This window comes from Grus americana, chromosome 2 (assembly GCF_028858705.1).
Source record: "Grus americana isolate bGruAme1 chromosome 2, bGruAme1.mat, whole genome shotgun sequence".
Lineage (NCBI taxonomy): Eukaryota > Metazoa > Chordata > Aves > Gruiformes > Gruidae > Grus > Grus americana.
Window position 1 is genome coordinate 19,513,621 of NC_072853.1, and position 20,244 is coordinate 19,533,864.

Sequence of the window (20,244 nt, forward strand, 5' to 3'; positions counted from 1 at the left end):
ATCAAAAGCTGGTGGCACAACATACAAAGCCACATTTTGCATGCTACAGAACTTCCCTTCCTGGCAGGCTCCACTGCAACGCAGGCAGCTGCCCACCCTGGCGAGGAGTAAGAGGCGACAGAAAATGCAAATTTGCAACAGCAAATATTTTAAATTTGTCAGAAATAACTGTTTCAGAGGAGAAAAGTAGTAAGGAGAGCGAACATAACTCTTGCACTGTTTTACTGAGGAGCTACAAAGTCAGCACAGGACGGTGCCAAAGATATTCCAGAGTATTTTAGAAAACAGGCTGACTGTAGCTAAGTTAAAATAGGCTCTTTCACGTACATCGGCTGGCCTTTACAATGACTGTTTTACTTGAGTGACTTCAGATTTGTGGTCGTGGGAGTAACACAAGTGCAGATACATTATCTACTTAGAAACACGTTTGATTTTACGTATATTAAAGGAGGGGCGGCTTCAAAATCGCCCTGTGAACTCGCCCTGTGAAGTTTGCAGGTCCGGTTCGTCCCCGGAGGAAGCGCCCGGAGCGTGCAGGTGCGGCCGGCCGGCAGGCAGCTGGCCCCGCACCGCCCTGCCCCGCACCCCGGCCCCGGGCACTGCACCCGCCGCCCCGGGGTTCAGCGGCGCCCGGGCCGGGCCGGAGGCGGTGGCGGTTCGGCCCCGCGGCGGGGAGGGCGGTGGCCCGGCCCGGCCCGCCCCGCGTCCGCGCAGCCCCCCCGCTCCCGCCTGCCCCCCGCGGCACATGACCCGCCATGGAGGCGCGCCGACGCTGCCCAGAAGTTTGGAGCCGGGGTAGTGGGCAGAGGCTGCCTGCGAGGGGACGGCGGCAGCCGGCGCCCAGCCGCGGGCGGCACAGCCGGGCGGCGGGCAGGTAAGGCGGGGCGGCGGCGGCGGGGGGCGGCCGGCCGGGCCGGCCGAGGAGGAGGCAGCCGCGCCGAGACGCCCGGTCCGCGGCGGCTGCCCCAGCGGCGGCGGGGGGTGAGGAGGGAAACTTCAGCGGCGGCGCCGGGCGAAGCGCGATCGCGGGGCGGGCGGGGGAGGGTGCCCCGGGGCCGCGGACGGAGCTGTGGGGCCGGGCCGGGCGGGTGGGGAGGCCGGGCAAGCGGCTCAGCCCCTCGGGATGCTCTCGGGGCGCGGCGGGGCGGCCCCCGGCTGCCCGGAGACCCGCCGAAGCCCGTGTTGCGTGTTGTGTTGTCCTGGCTGGCTTCCTCCGCCCTCGACCCAGCGGCAGGAGGTGACCGCTGAAGCGGAGGGGCCGTCGCTGGCAGATGGTGCCGGGCGCTTCCCGAGGGCTGCCGGCGCGGACGGCAGGAGGTGAAGCCGTCTCAGGTACCGTCGTTCCTTCTGTATCCTCACAGGTGTAGGCAGTGTTGGGCTGTTCAGCACCCTGCCTGACCCCCGTCTCCGATGGAGGCATCGCTCGGAGGAAGTGGGGACGGTGAGGTGTCCCTGGGACGGTAGCCAAAGCAAAGCGATACATTTCTAGCTGGCCGGCCACCCCCACCCTCCCCCCCCGGCGGGGCAGTCTTCTCTGCAGCTTTGTTGTGTTTTCGATCCAGGAGAGTGTGGGCTGCTGCTGGCAGCTACAGGATGAAGTCGCCTCCCTGCTGCATGTCTCTTTCTTCCCAAGCATCCCTGGAGGAACCAGGGAGCAGCACATCCCTGGGCTCCCTGGACTCCAGTGTTTTCTCCAGTGAGGAAGAGCAGGGGCCCCTGCTCCAGAAGGTTATTCCCTCCTTGGACTGCTTTACTATCAATGTAGGAGGCAGCCGCTTTGTGATGTCCCAGCAAACTTTGTCTTGCTACCCTGACACCCGTCTTGGCAAACTGGCCGTAGTGGTCTCTGCTGCCCGGGATGTGGCCTCTGGCCTCCTTGAGCTTTGTGATGACGCCAACCTTGTGGAGAATGAGTATTTCTTTGACCGGAGCTCACAGGCATTTCACTACATCCTGAATTACTACCAGACAGGGAGGCTGCATGTGATGGAGCAGCTTTGTGCACTCTCCTTCTTACAAGAGATCCAGTACTGGGGATTGGATGAGCTCAGCATCGATTCCTGCTGCAGAGACCGGTGAGTTGTAGGAAGATGTGGCACGCAGGATTGTGGGCTGGGTCAGCTCAGTGTTTACTTGCGTGCAGGGACACTCAGGTGAGAGATCCAGCAGTGGGGATAGGTGAGGTAGCAGAGCGTTGGGAAAATCATGCTTAGAGTTGGATGAGTTCAGTCCTAAATCCTGCTGTGGAGGTGGATGGGTGTAGGGTGAGGTCGCTGTTGACCTTTGCTGAGGGACAGGTTGGTGATGGGGTCAAGATAGTGAGACCCTAACATGAGCAGGGTCTGGGTTGTCCTGTACTGGCTTCGGACTGGCCCTGGAAGCTCAAAATGTTTGAAAGGAACAATGCCACAGATGAAAAAAGGTTGTGAAAGGGGAGATGTTCCTTCAGTCATCCAGTTTGAGGTTATCGCAGCTAGAGGGATTGGATGTGGAGGGAGGGTTTGGAGCCTTCCCACCCCACGCTTTCCACTCTGGAGGATTTCAAGATCCAAGCTGGAGAGGCAGAAGAGGGGGTGGTCACCTGCCAGGCTGAGTGTGGGTGGCATGGCTCCAGGAGGAGCCGTGATGCGAAGCATCGCACATGGATGTAGCAGCTTACAGGGAGGGGGCAGCAACAGCGGGAACACGGCTCGGTGGAGACATTGTAACAGGCAGCTTAGGAACCAGGTGGGTTTCGACTGAACCACCCCCAGGACATTTCTGTTAGTTCTGTTTGCAGTTAATTTTTTCCACCATTTTTAGTGTTACTGGTTTGTTCGTTAATATTGAAGAAATGAATTCTCTAAAGAGGATAACTGCTATTTATCTAAGGCAAAATTATTAGAAAGAAACAGAAGGAACCCCACCCCAAAAGGATACTAGAGTTACCCTACCCTAGCATGGTCCAGTTGTGCAGCTGAGAGAGTTGTATCCTAGTTTTCATCCCTTTCTTCCTTCCCTGGTAGGTGTAACGGAAAGCTCCTACTTCTTTGGTGATACACGGAGCTACAGACCTCTTTGGCACATGCAGGAGTAGCTGTGTATCAAATGAAGGCAAAATTGCATAGCCCCTTTGTCTAAGGCTTGAGATTTGCAGCAGTCAGGAAATTCAGATATGAAAGAAAAGGATTCATTTTTTTTGTGTACTTTAGGAATATTTTTGTTTCATGAAATTGTTCTGTACGTATACTCTTGCTCTAACAAAACACTCAACCAGGCATTTACAATCTGTAAGTTTTAGCTGGCACAAATACTTGTGCACTTTATTGTGTGAGGACTCATATATTTAACGAAAGTAAGATAACTTGTGATCCTAGTGTGTATTGATCAGAACTTCATCCATGAACTGCATGGCTTTTATTATGCCTTCCCTTTTAATATTGCAGATTCACCCCAAAGTAGTAAAAAAGAAATATAATTAATAAAATTGAGTAAATTTAGAAACAGGGCGTCTGGTTGTGCCAGGATTGCTTGCAAGAATTCATGCTAGTTAGGCAGCAGATCCTACCGTAGTCAACATAATCCATGTAAATAACACGCTACCAGAATAAAATTACTCTCCATATACAAACTGTCACTGATGTGCAATAAGGGAATAGAAATATCAGATCAATGGAAACATGCTGCAGGGTCTCAATAAAATCATCAACCATATGCTTGACATCAGGGTTTTCTGAGCTCACCTAAGATATACTTTAATGTGTATTCTTATGCCTCACATGGTAGACCATAAGAAAAACATACACATACTTGTGTAACAGATCTCTTTGGGGGGGGGGGTTTCTGGGTAGGTACTTCAGAAGGAAGGAGCTGAGTGAAGCCTTAGACATCAAGAAAGATGCAGAAGAACTGGATGCCCAAGATGAGGAAGAAGACTTTTCTGGTAGCCTCTGTCCCAGTGTCAGACAGAAACTTTGGGAAGTTTTGGAAAAGCCCGGCTCCTCTGCGGCAGCCAGGACTTTCGGCACTCTGTCCATGGCTTTTGTTGTTGTGTCCATTGCCAACATGGCTTTGATTTCCGTAGAGCTAAGCTGGCTGGCACCACCACTACTGGATGCCCTAGAGTACCTGTGCATTGCGTGGTTCACTGTGGAGTTTGTTCTGAGGTTCCTGTGTGCACGGGATCGGTGTCGCTTCCTAAGGAGCGTGGCAAACATCATAGACCTCCTTGCTATTTTACCTTTCTACGTCACCCTGCTGGTGGAGAGCCTGTGTGGTGGGGAGAGCTCCCAAGAACTTGAGAACGTGGGGCGCATTGTCCAAGTGCTGAGGCTGCTCAGAGCCCTGCGGATGCTGAAGCTGGGAAGACATTCAACAGGTACTTTCGGCCATGGCAGTGGTACTTCTCGGTTTTGCTGTGTACAACAGTTGTTCCTGGGCACAGTCCCCCATTTTGTGTGCATTTCTGCCTAACCTTTTTACCCAATCTGATGTTAATAGTGATGGCTTTTGAAAATCTTACTTTTGTATAGTGATAATTGAGTGGCACAGGCCTTCTCCAGTGAATTTTAGTTCTTCATGAAGCCAGTGTATATTGTTTGCACAGAATATTTACAAAAAGAAGCCCCAAAGTTGCATATTGTAAATCATCCACAATGTCCTAAATCTACAAATGTATATTTGAGTTGATTTGGTTAACTGTATCCCTGCCGAAACCAGGACAGGGATGAAGCAAGAGAAGGAGCAGAGATCATTGACCCACACTTTTTGTATTATCAAAAGCCCATTAATGACAGCATATATAATTACCTGTCACAATTTGTTTTGTTAAGAACTATACGCAAAGAAATATATAATGATTTTGTCTACATCATAGATCCTAAAAACAACCAGGATAGAGAATGTTTGAAGAAAACCGTTAGAACTGAATCATACCAGGCAGTGGGTTGAGGGGCTCTCTGGCCCCGTTGAACACCCTGATACCTCTGTGCTATGTTGAGCGCAGCTGGGGGCTGTTTACTGAATGGACTTAGGTGCAGCTCAGAGCAGCAGTATCAGGTTCGGTCAGCATTCACCCATCTGTGTGGGGCCCTTCGTGTCCAGGCACTTCTGACAGGTCAGCAGGCAGATGGATGAACAGCAAGCAGGGGTAGGGTGGAAGGTGAAACGCAGTTCTGAGGACATTTTTGTTCACTCTTTCTGAGTAGTAACGTTTTCTAGTGGGAATTTATCAGAGGAAGTTGGAAATGATTGGAAGGTGTTGCATTTCCCCTTGTGTTTACCACAGTGTTATTTCTACTTCATGGCATGTGCATGCCTGGATATATGTAACAGTAAAAGGCGTACTCCCACCACACCGTCTCCATGCCATGATGTTGTCCAATGCTTGGCATTTTCAAAGTGATTTAATTACGTTCCCACTATATCCAGTGCTGGATATGGCACTGAATTTGACAGAAGAAATGTTCAGCCAACACTTGGAGCTTTGAAAACTCAGATCCTAGTCATAAGTATCTGTCCTGCAATATTAGCCTGTTCTGAAGATGGTGATGGTCATTCTTACATGGCACTCAATGTACCTGTCCAGGATTTCCTGCCATGAAGCAGGAGTGGGTTGATGCTTTTCTTTTTTGGAGAGCCATCTCCACCCTCTTTGTGATCTGGCCCAGTAGAGCCAGCAGGCATTACAGTGAGCTTGCAGCAGCAAAATGTGTCTCTATTTTTGTCCCTGCTGAAGGGGAGTGAACCTGCCTACCAATGGCAGCGAGTAGTTTTAATGCTACTGAGCATAGTCATGGTGGTTTGGGAAGTATCTTAATCTTACTCGCCTACCCTAGATTATGCCTGTGCTGATGCATAACTGTCCCTGAGAAAGCAGTTGAAAGGAAGCTTATAGTGATTCAGTCTGTCAATGAGTTTGTTTTGCTTCATTATAAGTTTTTCAGGATTTGGTGGGATATTTCTGCAAGAAAGGCAGCTACCCATTTTTGATGGTAGCTGTAATGTGAATGCATTCCTCTCTAATTGTGTTTTGAAAATAAGAAAAAGATTTGAACTCATCAAGGCTGAATTGTGCTGAATAAAAAAAACAGTGATCCAAAAGTATGTTGATTCTAGTTACAAAATTTTCAGTTTATCACATTTTACTGTTACAGAATGAATCCATGAAACTCAGCTCTAAGGCCCTTCCTATCAACTTGAAACCAGATGTTTCAGACACTTATATAATAACTGTTAACTTCAGGAATGGTCTCAACTTTTATGTCTATTCTTAAATTCATTAAAATAGTACCACAGTTTATATTACAATATTGAGTGCCACTAAGAGTTCAGTAATTCTATGTTAGGTAGAAATGAATTAATTATATCAAAATCTAGTCTACTAATCTGGAAGCGAGCTATCATATTTCTACTAGAACCAAAGTACCAATTTCAAAATATGAGAAGTAACATATGTATCTACTTAAACCATCCAGAGCAGCATTACTGTCATTGTGCTTGCTTCTTTGGTAGTTCAGAGTTGCTGTCCACTTAGACCCAGAACACTAAATCACATCTGTATAATTTAATGGTAGAAAGTCACTGTTTCAGTCTTCTCTCAGAGGAGATGCTGCTACTTACACAAAACATAGCCCTAATAAATCAAAATAGAAACATACGCCAGCAGATCTGAAGCCGTATTTTTGACCGCTAGAGGTATGTAGTGAAAGAGTTTTGTTAACGTGCTTCTAAACACATCCTTAACCACAGCTGCTAATATAAGATGAACCCCATGAGTACCATACACAGAGACCCTCCTTGCACATACCTAGGCAGTCCTGAAAAATCTGTGTTTAGGGATGGCACTCACAAGTCTTCTGCTCTCTTGCCCTGGATCTGGCAGCTGAAAGCTACCTCCCAGCGAAGCTTCTCTCTGACTCCTGCACTCTCAGACCAGACAAAGCTTTATGCACTGCTCACCTGCTCAGTGTGGCAAGAGGAGCGCGAGATCAGAAGAGACGAGAAAATTTGTGGCTGCAGGCAGCAGCTCCTCTTTCACCAAGTAGGGGTGTTCACAATCACAAGGGGACCCATAGCAAAGCTGGGATCACAACAGCAGCCTGGCTCTGCTGTCAGGGGCAGAAATGAGTTAAGAAAAAAACATATAAATTATTTTCTTCACTTTAAAGAAATGGGAACTTAATCTTTTTTAAGGGGAAGGGACAGAAAAAGAAATGAAAGAATAATTTCTCCCCCTTTGAAAGCTGAACCCAGCTAATAGGAGAGATGTGATGCCTAGAAACACCTAGGCTAGACTAGCATGAGTGTGCAACTATTTATGCAAAGTACTGTACTTCATCAAGGAACAACTGAGAAATCAGTAGTACCTCTATCCAGAAAATGTATAGCTAGAGGGTTAGACCACTCTTCTGAGATATCAAAATTATGGATTTGAGTGGCTTCAATAATAGGTGAGAACTGAACCTGCATTTCTCACATTCTCTGGTGCTCCTCAGCTGTTGGCTTCCTTCTGGGGCCCCGTTTTGTGTGAAACCTTGTTGGCCCTCCTCTGGAAGCACTTACAGATTGACTCCTTGAGGAGAAGTAGGATGTGAGTATCTTACTTGTGATGGCAATGGGCATATGTTTGAGGGAAGGCTGTAGCGTATGTCAGGATGAGATGCCTCTAGAGACATGAAAAATCAAAACTTCGATACTTTTAGTGCCAAAAATTTAGGACGATATAAACACTGTGTGTAAACTGAAGCTCCTGAGCATCAGCTTGCATTGCCAAGTCTCTGGGCAATAGAGAGGTGGAACTTGAGCTGCATGGCAGAAACACCTTCAACTTCCTCCTGCTGGCCCCAGGGCTGGGGCTGCTTGCCTGCCCCACGCCAGCCCTCTTACAGCACCTTAGCACCTTCCAGCACGCGTAAGCAAACTGTTACAGCTCTTGGCAAGGAGTTCTCATGGGAAGTCATAAGACTTGCTGAGGTGTCTGTGCTGGAACAGCCGTAGTTTGGCTGTTTGCTAGGGCTCAGAGACATTTTAAAAAGTTACAAAATAGTATAGCAGAATACCTCATTCTTTTGAATACACCGGCTGATTCCCATTTAGAATGAGCTGTGGAGTCCAATAACTTAAGTCATAGATTTGTTTAAAAATGTCTCCTGACTTCACCTGAAGACATGAAGAGCTGTATCTTTGGTTTAGATGAGGATAATAGAACTAAGAATAATTAAAAAAAATCAGACTCCTGAACAGTCAGAATAATTAACCATAGGAAAAATACTTTACTGAAGGTGTCATCAATGCGATACAAAGAGTTAGCAGTCACTACCCTGTTCCTCCTTATTTTGACCTGGTTTATACAAGAGTTGCACTGTGTTTTAGCTATAGTTTTCTCAGGATCCATCATAAGGGGCAAACCCTGGCCTTTTTTGTACTCATTTGTGCTTTGAAAAGAAGTGCTGCATAGGTAGTTTTAAATTGGAGTGCCTTCTTCCTAGGTCACCTGAAAAGACTTACTCTTCTGCATTGTTCAGTAGGAAGTTTTACAGGGCAATGGATGATAGTAACTTCCCTGGAAGATGAGAGTTTGATCGGGATCCTTGCAATTGTCTCACACAGCTTTTGTACTGCTGATTGTAGTGCGTTTTCAAAATATATCTTATTTCCCTTGTGTTGCAGATTTAAACTATATAATTATAATAAACATTCTAACCAACAGATCTTAGTTATAGTAATACAAAACCTGGATATGGGCAAGTCCTCAACTGGTAAAAGAAAACATTGAAAAAGAAAACATTCCCTATAAACTCTAGTATGTACTTCCACTGTTTGCTGTACATAAACATAAAAACCCCCAAACTTTAAAACCTATTAGACCTGAAGGAGAAAAGAAAGAGCCGAAAGCAAGAAGAAATTTTAACATCTTGTAGTTTGAGATTGAGGAAAGAAAAGCAAATCGAATTGCTTATTACCCTAATGAGCATGTGAAGTCTGCAAGCAGAGGCAGAGCTCCAATAAGCTATTTTGCAAACACTGGTTTAGTTAGAAGTGTACCCCATGAAGGATAATTCATAAGCGTTGTGTTTTTCTCATTTATTAAAGAAAAGGTAGTGCATTTTTAAAGAACAGTATTAAAAACCAATCCAAAAATCACTTGTGATTCAAAAGATAATTTCAGTCTCCCATGTGTCTCAGCTGAGTTGATCCTTGTTATTTTCCTTCTTTGTTTATGTACGCAACATTTATCCGTTGCACTGTTGGTGGACTTACTTTCCCGCTGGCTTTGTCGGGCAGTCTAGCCTTGAGGCAGCAGCTCTGAAGGGAATGTGGGGGGTTACGGCGAGCGGTCGGCTGCACACGAACTCCCTGCGCAGCTCGTGGGCACTGGGCCTGACGCAGTGCACCGGTGAGCTAGCAGGAGGATGCCGTGTTTGCACGGGGAGGCTTTGCTATCTCCGGTTTTGGCAGAAGTGCAGCTGCTGCTAGAATACTGTGTTTTGATACCTACAGATAAAGATACTGATAGGTTTTTGGGGGAAAGAGGGGTCAAGGAGAGGCTGTGAGGACTGTAAAAGGATTGAAAAGAGTGCTTAGCAAAGAAAAAGTTAGTGAGTGACTGATCTGGGTGCTAGGCCCCCACCTGCGAACACAAATTTGGTAACTAAGTGTTGCCTGGTGCAAGAGAAAAATATGACGATGGCTGGAAAATAGGAGCTTGGCACATTCAGACTGAAAGGAGGGGGCAGGTGGTTTTAGTGTGGTTCTTTAATAGTTATTTAGATAACTTATTAAAAATTGTGCTAGATCTTCTATTATAGCCAATTGCTAAATCAAGATTGGTTAGTTTTTCTAAATTATATGTGTACATAGTTCAAACAATAAGTAATGAAGCAAATTTCTATGCTCTGTGTTAAGGAAACAGAGATGATGTCAGTGGTTCAGTCTACCATTTTAATCTATTTCTTTAAATCATGTTTTCCCAGTAGCGTGAAGAGTAGCACCCCTTAAGACACATTCAGTAGCCGTCAAAGCAAAAACATAAGGCAGTCAAGCTTTCAAATAAGAGATGTTTCACAAAGTTATGACGACAGCTACATGAATCAGCCTACTGACTGCATTTCTTGTTTTTCAGGTTTGCGGTCTCTTGGGATGACTATCGCGCAGTGCTACGAGGAGGTCGGCCTTTTGCTGCTTTTCCTCTCTGTAGGAATCTCTATATTTTCCACTGTGGAGTACTTTGTTGAGCAAGGCATGCCAGGCACAACTTTCACGAGCGTACCTGGTGCTTGGTGGTGGGCAACAACTTCCATGACAACTGTTGGTTATGGTGACATTAGACCAGACACTACCATTGGTAAGGTAGTGGCCTTTATGTGTATACTATCAGGAATACTGGTTTTGGCGTTGCCGATAGCTATAATAAATGACCGTTTCTCTGCCTGTTACTTTACACTGAAGATAAAAGAAGCCGCTCTTCGGCAGCGTGAAGCTTTGAAGAAACTCACGAAGAACTCATCCAACGACTCTAATATCAATGTTAATTTGCGAGACATATATGCACGCAGTGTCATGGACATGTTACGGTTAAAAAGCAGAGAGAGAGCCAGCACAAGGAGCAGTGGAGCAGATGATTTTTGGTTTTGACTTTTAAGTTATTTAGCCTTGTATAGCAAATAGACTACTTCAAAAATGTAGTATTAAGCATCTCTTTTTTATTATTCCCCACATAGTGTATTTGTTTTTCCAACTGGAGTTTTACTTACTTGGACAGACTGAGATAACTGTTGTATACAAAAGACAGAATTCATGATATGGAGCCTCTCAAGGAGCTATGAAACTTGCTTTCAGAACTGGATCATGGTGGGTGAGGCGGGAAATTATGGGTCCATCAAAGTAAAACAGTGACACAAACACTTGTATATGAATCTTATGTCCTTGCTAATGTATAATAATAAAGTCTTAGCGAAAATTGCCATGGTGTTTTGAATTTTAAAGATCTATAAGTTTTATATTTGCATTGGAAGAACAAAAGGCAAAGACATTAAGAAAAACTGAAAAGGGAAGTCTAAGGGAGTGAAATGTTGAGTAAATTTATGATGATGTTCCTGTAACAAGTTTCATCTTGACCCCCTTTCTTATCCCCATCTTCTACTCCATTTTCATGAAAAAGAGGTTAGTAGACTCTGGGGGGAGAATTTCCTCGTTTGAAGAGAAGCAGAGGGCTACCAGATACATGGCGGGTATCAGGAGATAGGTGAAAGTATTAAGCAGATGCAAGATATGCAACTAACTATAACATAGTCATGAAATAGGTGCCATAATGTAGAGCATCCTCTGCCGTTGCTCTAGAAGTTGCAGGCACTAATACAGACTTTGCAGCACAGAAGTCATTTACAAACTTAGTTTGAATCATGCCTTTGCTGTATGTTTTGGTTCCCATAACTTATTTGTGTAGCTAAGCAGGTTTTGTGCTCAAGTAAAGTCATCGGTGGATATCAGAAGAAACAGAAATGGTAAAAGATAACAAGCTACTCATTTCTCTGTCTCCCATTAAAATTGGTAGATATTCCAAGTGGGCCAGATTTTTAAAAATATCATAATCTTCACTGATGCATTATTAGAAGAATCCTTCATCAAAATCTGTTGTTCCAAAGGAAAAATGAGCACTTCTTGGACTGGATGCTTAGTCTAATGCAGTAATCAAAGTACAAAATTAAAATAATATCAACAGTATTTTCAGTCAAATTTCCCACCACTTACTTCTCTAGTGGCCCAATATCATCATTCTTAGCAAACAAAGTTTTTCTTTAATATACTTGCACTGTCCTAGACTATCACATTGCCACAGTATGCATATAACTCAACTAGTAGGTTAAATAAAAAAATCACAAACCTCTCTCATTTCACGTTTCTTTTGGGAAATGTAAGTGCAATCATTATTTACATTTGACATGAATTCAACGTACTGAAAAGAAACATCTGTTGACCATGGATTACTTAATTTTATAAGGTATTTATGTATATAGAAGGCTTAAACTGTCTTAAACTAAACTGAATAGGTGGAATAACCTGCTTTTAATAAACACTGAATGATACTTGTTTTGAAACAACAGTGTTTTCCTCCCATTTCCTATAAATGGTGGTGTAAAGAAAAAAAAGCAAAATTTTGAAAGGCTGCAACCTTGATGCAAACTAAGTAGCATTTCAGCATGAAACTTCTGATTTGTCAGCTGGTGTCAGTCAGCATTTGGATTTGGGACCAACGCACACATGCAGCTGCCACCAGGGTCAAAAGGAAGCCAAGGAAAACACTGGAGACCAAAAGGGTGTGTCTTGCTCTACCAGAAATTGTCTAGGTGTCAAAATTTGGAGGTCATCCTCATGGTCTGTGTTACACAGGGAGCAAACTGAGTTACCACAGTGTTCCCCTCTGCCCAAATACTCTATGAATCTACCACAAAACTCCCATTGATGTTCAGGATATGAAATTAATTCTGCAGGGGAAGGTTTGATGCAGCCCACTCTAGGTTATTATTTCATCGCTCCTTGGAGCAGGAAGTCTCTCAAGCTGCATAAATTGTACAGGCTGTTTCTCATTCAAAAGTCATTCTAATTATAGAGAATTAGGAAGAAGCTTTCATTGTGGGAAGGCTGTTTTGTAATGTCTTTTGTGCTTTCTTGTACAGCATCTGATCTCTGAGAAACGAAATGCAGTTAGATAGCTGATTGATTCTCTTTAGGGGAAGGCTGCTTTTATTGCATCCTGTGCTTTTTATGAAGGACTCAAAAGAATGAGAGAAATGTTCTGGGATGTATCAGTTGATTCACTCCTTTCACCAGCTCTGGAGATAAAGTTTCCTAGAAATGCCCATGGGGAAATATGGCTGAGACTTTATCAAGTAGCTGCTTCAGATTCTATTTTCAGACCTCTTGATTTTGAATTTAAAGTCTCCCAAGAAGTGTTTGTCAATCATGTTGTTTATGCAGCAAGGTTATCTATCACATTATGGGCTGAGACTAGCAAATCATTTTGCAGATGAAGGCCAGTTCTGCTTTCAGCTCGTGCAGACACAAGAACCGGAGCATTTGTACTGAGCAACAAACGGTACAGGACATTACAACGCTAAAACATGAAGCTACACCATGTACTTACAACCACAGATTTGGAAAACAGCTCAGTCACCACTAAGGCACCAAATTAAGAATGTTACTGTGCTATCTTTAGAATATCCCACAGAAGATAAGAAAAGAAACTACCTCTTGTCCTCACATCTGTTCTGCCATTTCCATCCCACAGCAGACTTGGCAGAAAGGATCATGTGATAGAACATCAGTAACACTGGCTAAAATTTCAGCATTTTAGCTTAAAACACTAAGTACTTTCAAAAACTGGCATCAAAAGGTGTAGCTACAGCATGTAGAGCAATGTATTAACCTTGGTTCCCTAGTACAGGAAGCAATAATAGTGAAAATGCAGTGGCAGAGACTACAATGCAGACTAACAATCTGAAAAATCTGGTATATTTGTTTATAGAGGCTTAGGGGCAGCTTTTAGTTGGGGACAGTGTGGTCCAACCCCACTAGAACATTTTAAACATCACTATAATTGTTTTTTGTCACTCTTACTTTGAAGAAAGTCAACAGCCTCCTGGGGCTTGTTAGCAGAGCATTGCCAGCAGGTCAAGGGAGGTGGTCCTGCTCCTTTGTTCAGCCCTCATGAGACACATCTGGGTGATGTGTCCAGTGCTGGGCTCCCCAGTACAAGAAAGGCAGGGACATACTGGAGATAATTCAGCAAAATATTGGAGTGCCAGGTTGCAGAGAACAGCACACCGGGGAACCCCTGTGTCCAGGAGAGACGGGTCTGCTAGTAGCTGCGGAGGGATTTGTCACTTCCGGGGGTAAGTTAGAGAAAGGAATTTTGAAATTCAGGTTTTCTAATATTTTACAAGTGTCTAATATTGTGATTTACCTGTTGTATTATGGATATTGATCCTGAATTCATAGTTCTGTGATCACGGTTTAATTATGTGGCATTAGTAAGTCAATAAACCACTTCAATCTCGATTTGATATAAACTACGTAAGTTGAACAATTCCCCCCAGGACAGGAGTTTTGCTGGCCAACTCTGACCTTGTGGGATTGCCGCATGGCAAATCTGGATGAGCACAAAAAGGAGCAAAAGGAAAAGGACAAAATTATGAGGTAATGCCCATTTATTATTGTTTTCTGACATAACAAAGTATTCTCATCTTGTTATAATTACTTTGATAATGAGTGACACGCTTTTCTTATTTTCTACAGTATTATCTTCTCAACCTCCATGGAGGTATACAGGCATACACAAAGCTCTGCCAGAACGTATTCTGTTGAGATGCCCACCATCTAAACTGTACTAGGGCAGCTGTTGCTGACGCCTCCGGTACTTACTTGTCTGTGCTGTTATCCCGTAGCCTCGCTGCAGGAAGGGCAGAGCGGCGCTGGCTGTAGTCACACCTCCGACTGCAGACAAGGGGGCTCCAGGGCTCTGGGCTCTTGAAAATATCATTCACTAAAGAGAAGGGCTGCCGTCAATGATCTCTCATTGACTGAGATGCATTTTTCCATTGAAACCTCTTGTCAGTTTGGTTTCTCGAGAGTTTTAATGAGTCCTGTAATTATTACAGCTTTGCCGTTTATTTAAACACAAATATTAGAAAACACATACATCTCCAGACAAAAGCAGAGCTGCCATCCACTCGCTGTTTGTTCAGAGCTTGATGAGGCATTTAAGTTTGGTGTAAATAGTGAGCTTGACCTGATGAGCAGTTGGTAACTAAAGCCATTCCTTCAGAAAATGGATTTTCATTAAAGACTAAAGTGAAGAATTCAGTTATAATCAACTTTTTTGTTGGTTTAGCTCTATGAAATAGAATCTTTTCTGACAAAACCTTGGCCCTGATGTATAGAACTGGTGCTTCTGCTAGAAGATGGCACTGTCAGCTGGAGGGAGCGTGCAGCCCATTTTGCGTGTGCCTCTCACAGGCATGCTTGAAAAGTGTGAGCATACGCACCCCTTCTCACAGACAAACAGGAGGGAAATTTGGTGCAGGTGGGCATTGCAGTCCGCCTTCTTACAGGATTTCTACATGAGACAAAACATTTCTAGTCTAACAACAAATCCTACTTAAAGGTATTTGGGGCACTGTTTTCTATTTTCCTTACACTGAGTTTTTGCTTTGCAGACATCAGCAACTCCTTTAGCTGGGATGAGGATAAGGAGGGATCCCACCTAATGTCACAAAAGGTCCAACACTAGGTGATGTAAACGTCAGTTGCTCCCAGTCTGTCTCGGACCCCCAAGAAGTTGCCTGTGAGATGGACTTATATCAAAGAGTGAGGAACTCAGAGCAGCCTGAAGTTAGTTTGGGTCTTTTAAAAAGTCTACAGTTGTGTCCATCTAAATGATGTACAAATGCCTGTTGTGTGAGAAAAACACACCTTTGTAACAAACAGCTTCCTAAAATGAAATCACCTTCCTTATCAAGTAAAGCAAGACTCCTACAGATGTAAGGTTTTCTCTAATTATACCTAATTTCGTACAAATAATATTTGTACAAATATAATTTGTTAATAAAACTAAAAGTGCCTGTAAGTCATGTAGTATTACAGTGTAGTCCTGTAAGCTGATACACACGCTTCATTTCCTACAGCTTGACTCAGAAAGGCAGTTCTATTTCCAACTCTGTGCAGCAGAGAGAGATCTGAGAAATGGCTGAAGTGTGCATGACTCCTCACTACCTAATGCACGAACCAGTTTCTCCGGAGAACTTGGAAGAGAATTGATAATGACGTGTTGCGATTGCCATAAAAAAACAAGCACAGTGAATTGACTTGTTCTAAACGCATTTTTTCAACGCAATCAAAAAAGGCAATTGTCTTGAAAATAGTTAAAATATAACAAATTATGTCACTCTCTGCAGCTGGCCCTGTGTTACAGATTTCTGAATTGTAGCTCTCAGCCTGAGGTATGAAATATATTATGCAATCCAATCATGTTGAATTATGGAAAAATATTCCAAGATGAACATGTCTCTGCTTAAGAACTACTGTCCAGTGAAGCAACATTCATAAACTCATAGCTCTTTTGTCCAAAATTAGCAACATCATTATGGCCTTTAGAACATGATGTCAGAAACTGCCAGTTACAGGCTCCATAGGATCCCTCCATAGATTTTGTGATGTGTTAGAAGCTGCAGTGATAAAAACTGTTATTACTGAAGCCTTAAACAGACAGATTAAGCCATTATTAATGTTAAGTATATGAGAAGAAAAATAATGAAGGTAGAACAGGAAAGAGAAAATTAATTTAAATTTAAATTAATTTTAATTTAAAATAAGAAGTTGACATTCTTCAGCTGAGATTTACCAGTGACTTTTTGTGACCGACCTTGTGTATTTTACTCCTCATATCTTCTCATAAGAAATGAACAACACATGGTTCGATGCAGAGGAAGAAATTCTTTTCACCTCATTAACTGACATGCATCATACGTCCATACCACAAATTAGATCACATACTAATAATTCATACCTCATCCTGGCCATTCAGCCCTGTATATCAGACACGCCTCCCCCCTGAACCATGGGTAAGCGTGTGGCTTCATATTTGCACTGTCCTTCTGTAGATCAACACCAAGAAAAAAACTTTTTGTAAGAAGTAAACTTCAAGTTAAAGGAATAAGATCAGGTTTAATCTATTTCCAGTTCCTGCTATTCGTTATTTCTGCTGTCAGTCCTCATTTAACCCTCCCATCTTCTCTTCCTGGCAGGAATTGCTGAATAACAAATGAAAGAATCGCCTTTCAGCTTCAAAATGTATGCAAACCTATCCACAAACCTGTGTTCTGTTTTCCTATCTTAGAAACAAAATCCGAGTCAAAAGAAATGTGTGGTATTTCTCTCACAGCTACAAGGACAGCATCGATTAGGAACCAACAGAACCGCAATTTTCTAAATTACTGGAAGCTGTATGCTTACAGTTGGTCAAAACTGACCTGTCATGTAACACATCTATTTATATCACTAGGAGACCAGACTTCAGCAACAAATAAAGAAGGAAAACATTATGAGTTTATATCTGTCTTCTGACTTCAGAGAGTTAATATAATTGGTACTGCAAACACGCCCAAGAGGCAAAATCCCATTGTGCAAGTGTTGCATTAAAGAAAGCGCAGCCCTTTCCTAAAGATCCGTCCATCCAAATGTGTAGGAGAAACCGAACCCTGTATTCAATTTGACAGGGTAAAGGAGATAAGCTTGTCTAAAAAGCCTTCATATGGGTTTGTTGTAGAAATAATGCGACATGTTCCCCATAGCAAATCTACTGATGTGACGGAATCACACCGGGGTGAATTTGGCCCACTTTCCAGCAAACACTCTGCATAAGAGGCTTAGTTGTGTGAAAGCGGGATATGTGGTTGGGCCACAACAGGGACCAAAACCAACATCCAAATTATGGCCTCTGTGATGCAGACTGCCTCCTTCCATATGGAGATGAATGCAGTTTGCTTGTGCCAAGCATCACAATGGAAATACTGGCAGACTGAGCTAACAAAATGCCACTGGCCATCACTGTAATACGGAGGCTGCATTATGCTGCAAATGCTCCCATCAGCTGTCCAGCAGGAGACTTCATTAGAACAGATGTGACAATACACAGGCCAAAAAAAAAAAAATGAAAAGGGAAAGCTCTTGTCCTCACCTATCACCAGGATTTCAGTCGGGTTCAGAGCTGGTGTATTCACTATCAGTTATTGAATGGTCTTAGAGTTTGACACTAGAGTAAGCAAAATATTCAGTGCAAAAATGATGGATGTTATTTATGCAGTATCTTTCTGTATCAAGAATGTCACTTTCCAATGACAATTCAGTACTTCAGTAATCGTTGCTTACATTGCCTATCACATACACCATCACAAACTGCAGACCGGTCTCCAGCTGGTGGATAGAGACAGTTTCATTTATTCTTGGTATGCTTCTGTTCACATTATCTCTTCAGGTTCTTCAGATCAAGTGTGCTATTCTCGCCTGCATTCTTTCATAAGTCTCAGATCAGAGCTACATATGCCAGAGAGACATGGTCCTTCAGATGATTCATGCTAGAATGATGTGGTCTGTGCTACAGGCACCAGTAATAAGCAGGAGAACAGAGTACAGGTGCAGTAACAGGATGGAAAGTTGCACAAGTGCCTGTTCGCACAAGCAGAAGATGGTATGTGGGATGCAGTAAGCAAGCCACAACTTTTCACATGGCATCCTGCAACCCAAGTTCAGCCTGTGAGGCAAAACTGAGCGGTCATTAAATGAGCCCAGTGAAATGCAGACCCATAAGGGGCGCAGGCACCTCTACACAGCCTCAGGTCCCTCTCCAGCTTGCCTATTCCTCATATTTTTCCCAGCCAGCCCCCCAAAACTGTGGGAGAGGCCCCAGTAGGCCAACTGCACCTGGACAGATGCATTCAATGCCACTAAACTCATCCAGGGAACAAATATTCTAGAATTTGAATGTGTTGAGTGACAAAGCATTATTTGCACATTTGATTCTAGCCAGTGCAATATGCTTTTTTTCCCAGACAGTTTCATTTCCTCACCTAACCTTCCTGTGTTGAGGTGTTCAATTAGCATGGTAAAATATAATCTGCTAATTAAAGGGAAGATTTTAGCAAAAACAATTGGGAATCTAAGTAAGGCAGGCAAGCTGACAATAATGATAGTTTGTTACATGTAAAAATAATTAAAAGGAAAAGAAAATCTTAAAAGCCTGAATTACAGTTTAAACCTGGGCAAAGAAAGCCAGAAAAATCAGAAACTAGTAGAAGAGATAAGACATGTCCAGAATATGAGATCCAGTTTCAGATACTAAATATTTCCAAATATCTAGCATATGGCAGGTCCCATGCAAACTCCTAACTGTTATGAAATGCACTTCATCCTGTACTCTGGGCAAAGATTAGAAATTTCTCATGTAGGATTCTGGCTTACCAGGTTAGGTATGTAAACTCAAACACTGTTAATCTGGTTTTGAATGAGAGAAAAAGCACTGTAGCTGGATGTATGCTTTCCTTTTGGAAACTGGATAGTTATTAATCCTTCCCACTTTAAAAAATCTTTTTTTTTTTCCTTTTTTTTGAATAAAAAAATCTGAAGCATTTGTTTAAAACTCAAAACAACTGAACACTCATAGCGTTGCAGAAACAGGTTAATGCTCTGCCAGGTTCACCTCCTCCATTCCCATTCCAGTGTACAGAGAACAGGCTCTTTTCCAGGAAAAGGCTCCTGAAAAAACTTGGAGACATTACAGAAAGAATATTTTGAGTTTGTTGCTGCATGCTTGGGACAAATGTCACATCAGGACAAAGGCTAAGTGGTAGGTTTGCTTCAGATATCTGAGAAGTGTTAGTATCTGCAGCACAGTCCCAGCATTACGATAAGGGGATGAGAGAAAAAGAAAACAAATAATCATATTAGTGAACCAGCTGGTTGCTTCTGACCTGAGCATAACATGATACAATCCACAAAACAGAAGGGAAACCACAAAAGAGTGACAATCCATTTTCTCCATTGGTTGCACTCCTCATCTCCAGCAACCAACCTAAGGACAGGGATTGTAGCATATGAAATAAATCTCCCATGCTTATTCAAGCTATATAAAAATTGACAGGCACAGTCCTGTCCTTCCAGGGAGGAGGCTAGCAATGGTCAGTCCTGGTGCTCAAAATGGCTTTGGAGCAGCAGCACTTAACTGCGGCAAGTGGCCTAAATCAATGGGATGCGCTGACTAGCAGGATGCCCAGCAGGAAAGGTATGTATCCCTTCTAGCAGCTGCAGGGAAGTTTCAGAGCTCACATCCACACCTGAGAGAGTGGATCAGTGCTGGGATGCTGGAGAAGGTATCACTGCTGATGGACCTTGGTTTCTGACTCAACAAAGTGTGTTGATGCTTACTTTATGGGGTTTCTGGAGTCACACCAAACTCTGGCTCAATGACAGGGGCTGCAGGTCTGCGACACGTAGAGGTGCCTCTCTGTGGTGGGTTGAGCCTGGCTGGAGGCCAGGTGCCCACCAGAGCCGCTCTCTCACTCCCCTCATTCACTAAACAGGGGAGAAAAGGCATAACGAAATGCTTGTAGGTTGAGATAAGGACAGGGAGAGATCACTCACTAATTATCGTCACGAGCAAAACAGGCCGAACTTAGAGAGGGAATTCATCTAATTTATTACTAGGCAAAACAG

At 43.6% G+C, this 20,244-nt stretch overlaps 1 protein-coding gene across 1 annotated transcript; it reads left to right on the plus strand.

Moving 5' to 3' along the window:
* The first annotated feature begins 333 nt into the window (after positions 1–333).
* Positions 334–10,944, plus strand: KCNV1 (potassium voltage-gated channel modifier subfamily V member 1). The gene is made up of 4 exons (XM_054815807.1): positions 334–874; positions 1,362–2,075; positions 3,831–4,357; positions 10,103–10,944. Exons 2-4 carry the CDS (start codon positions 1,594–1,596, stop codon positions 10,612–10,614), a joined length of 1,521 nt encoding a protein of 506 aa, XP_054671782.1. The 5' UTR covers positions 334–874; positions 1,362–1,593; the 3' UTR covers positions 10,615–10,944.
* Positions 10,945–20,244: the final 9,300 nt, after the last annotated feature.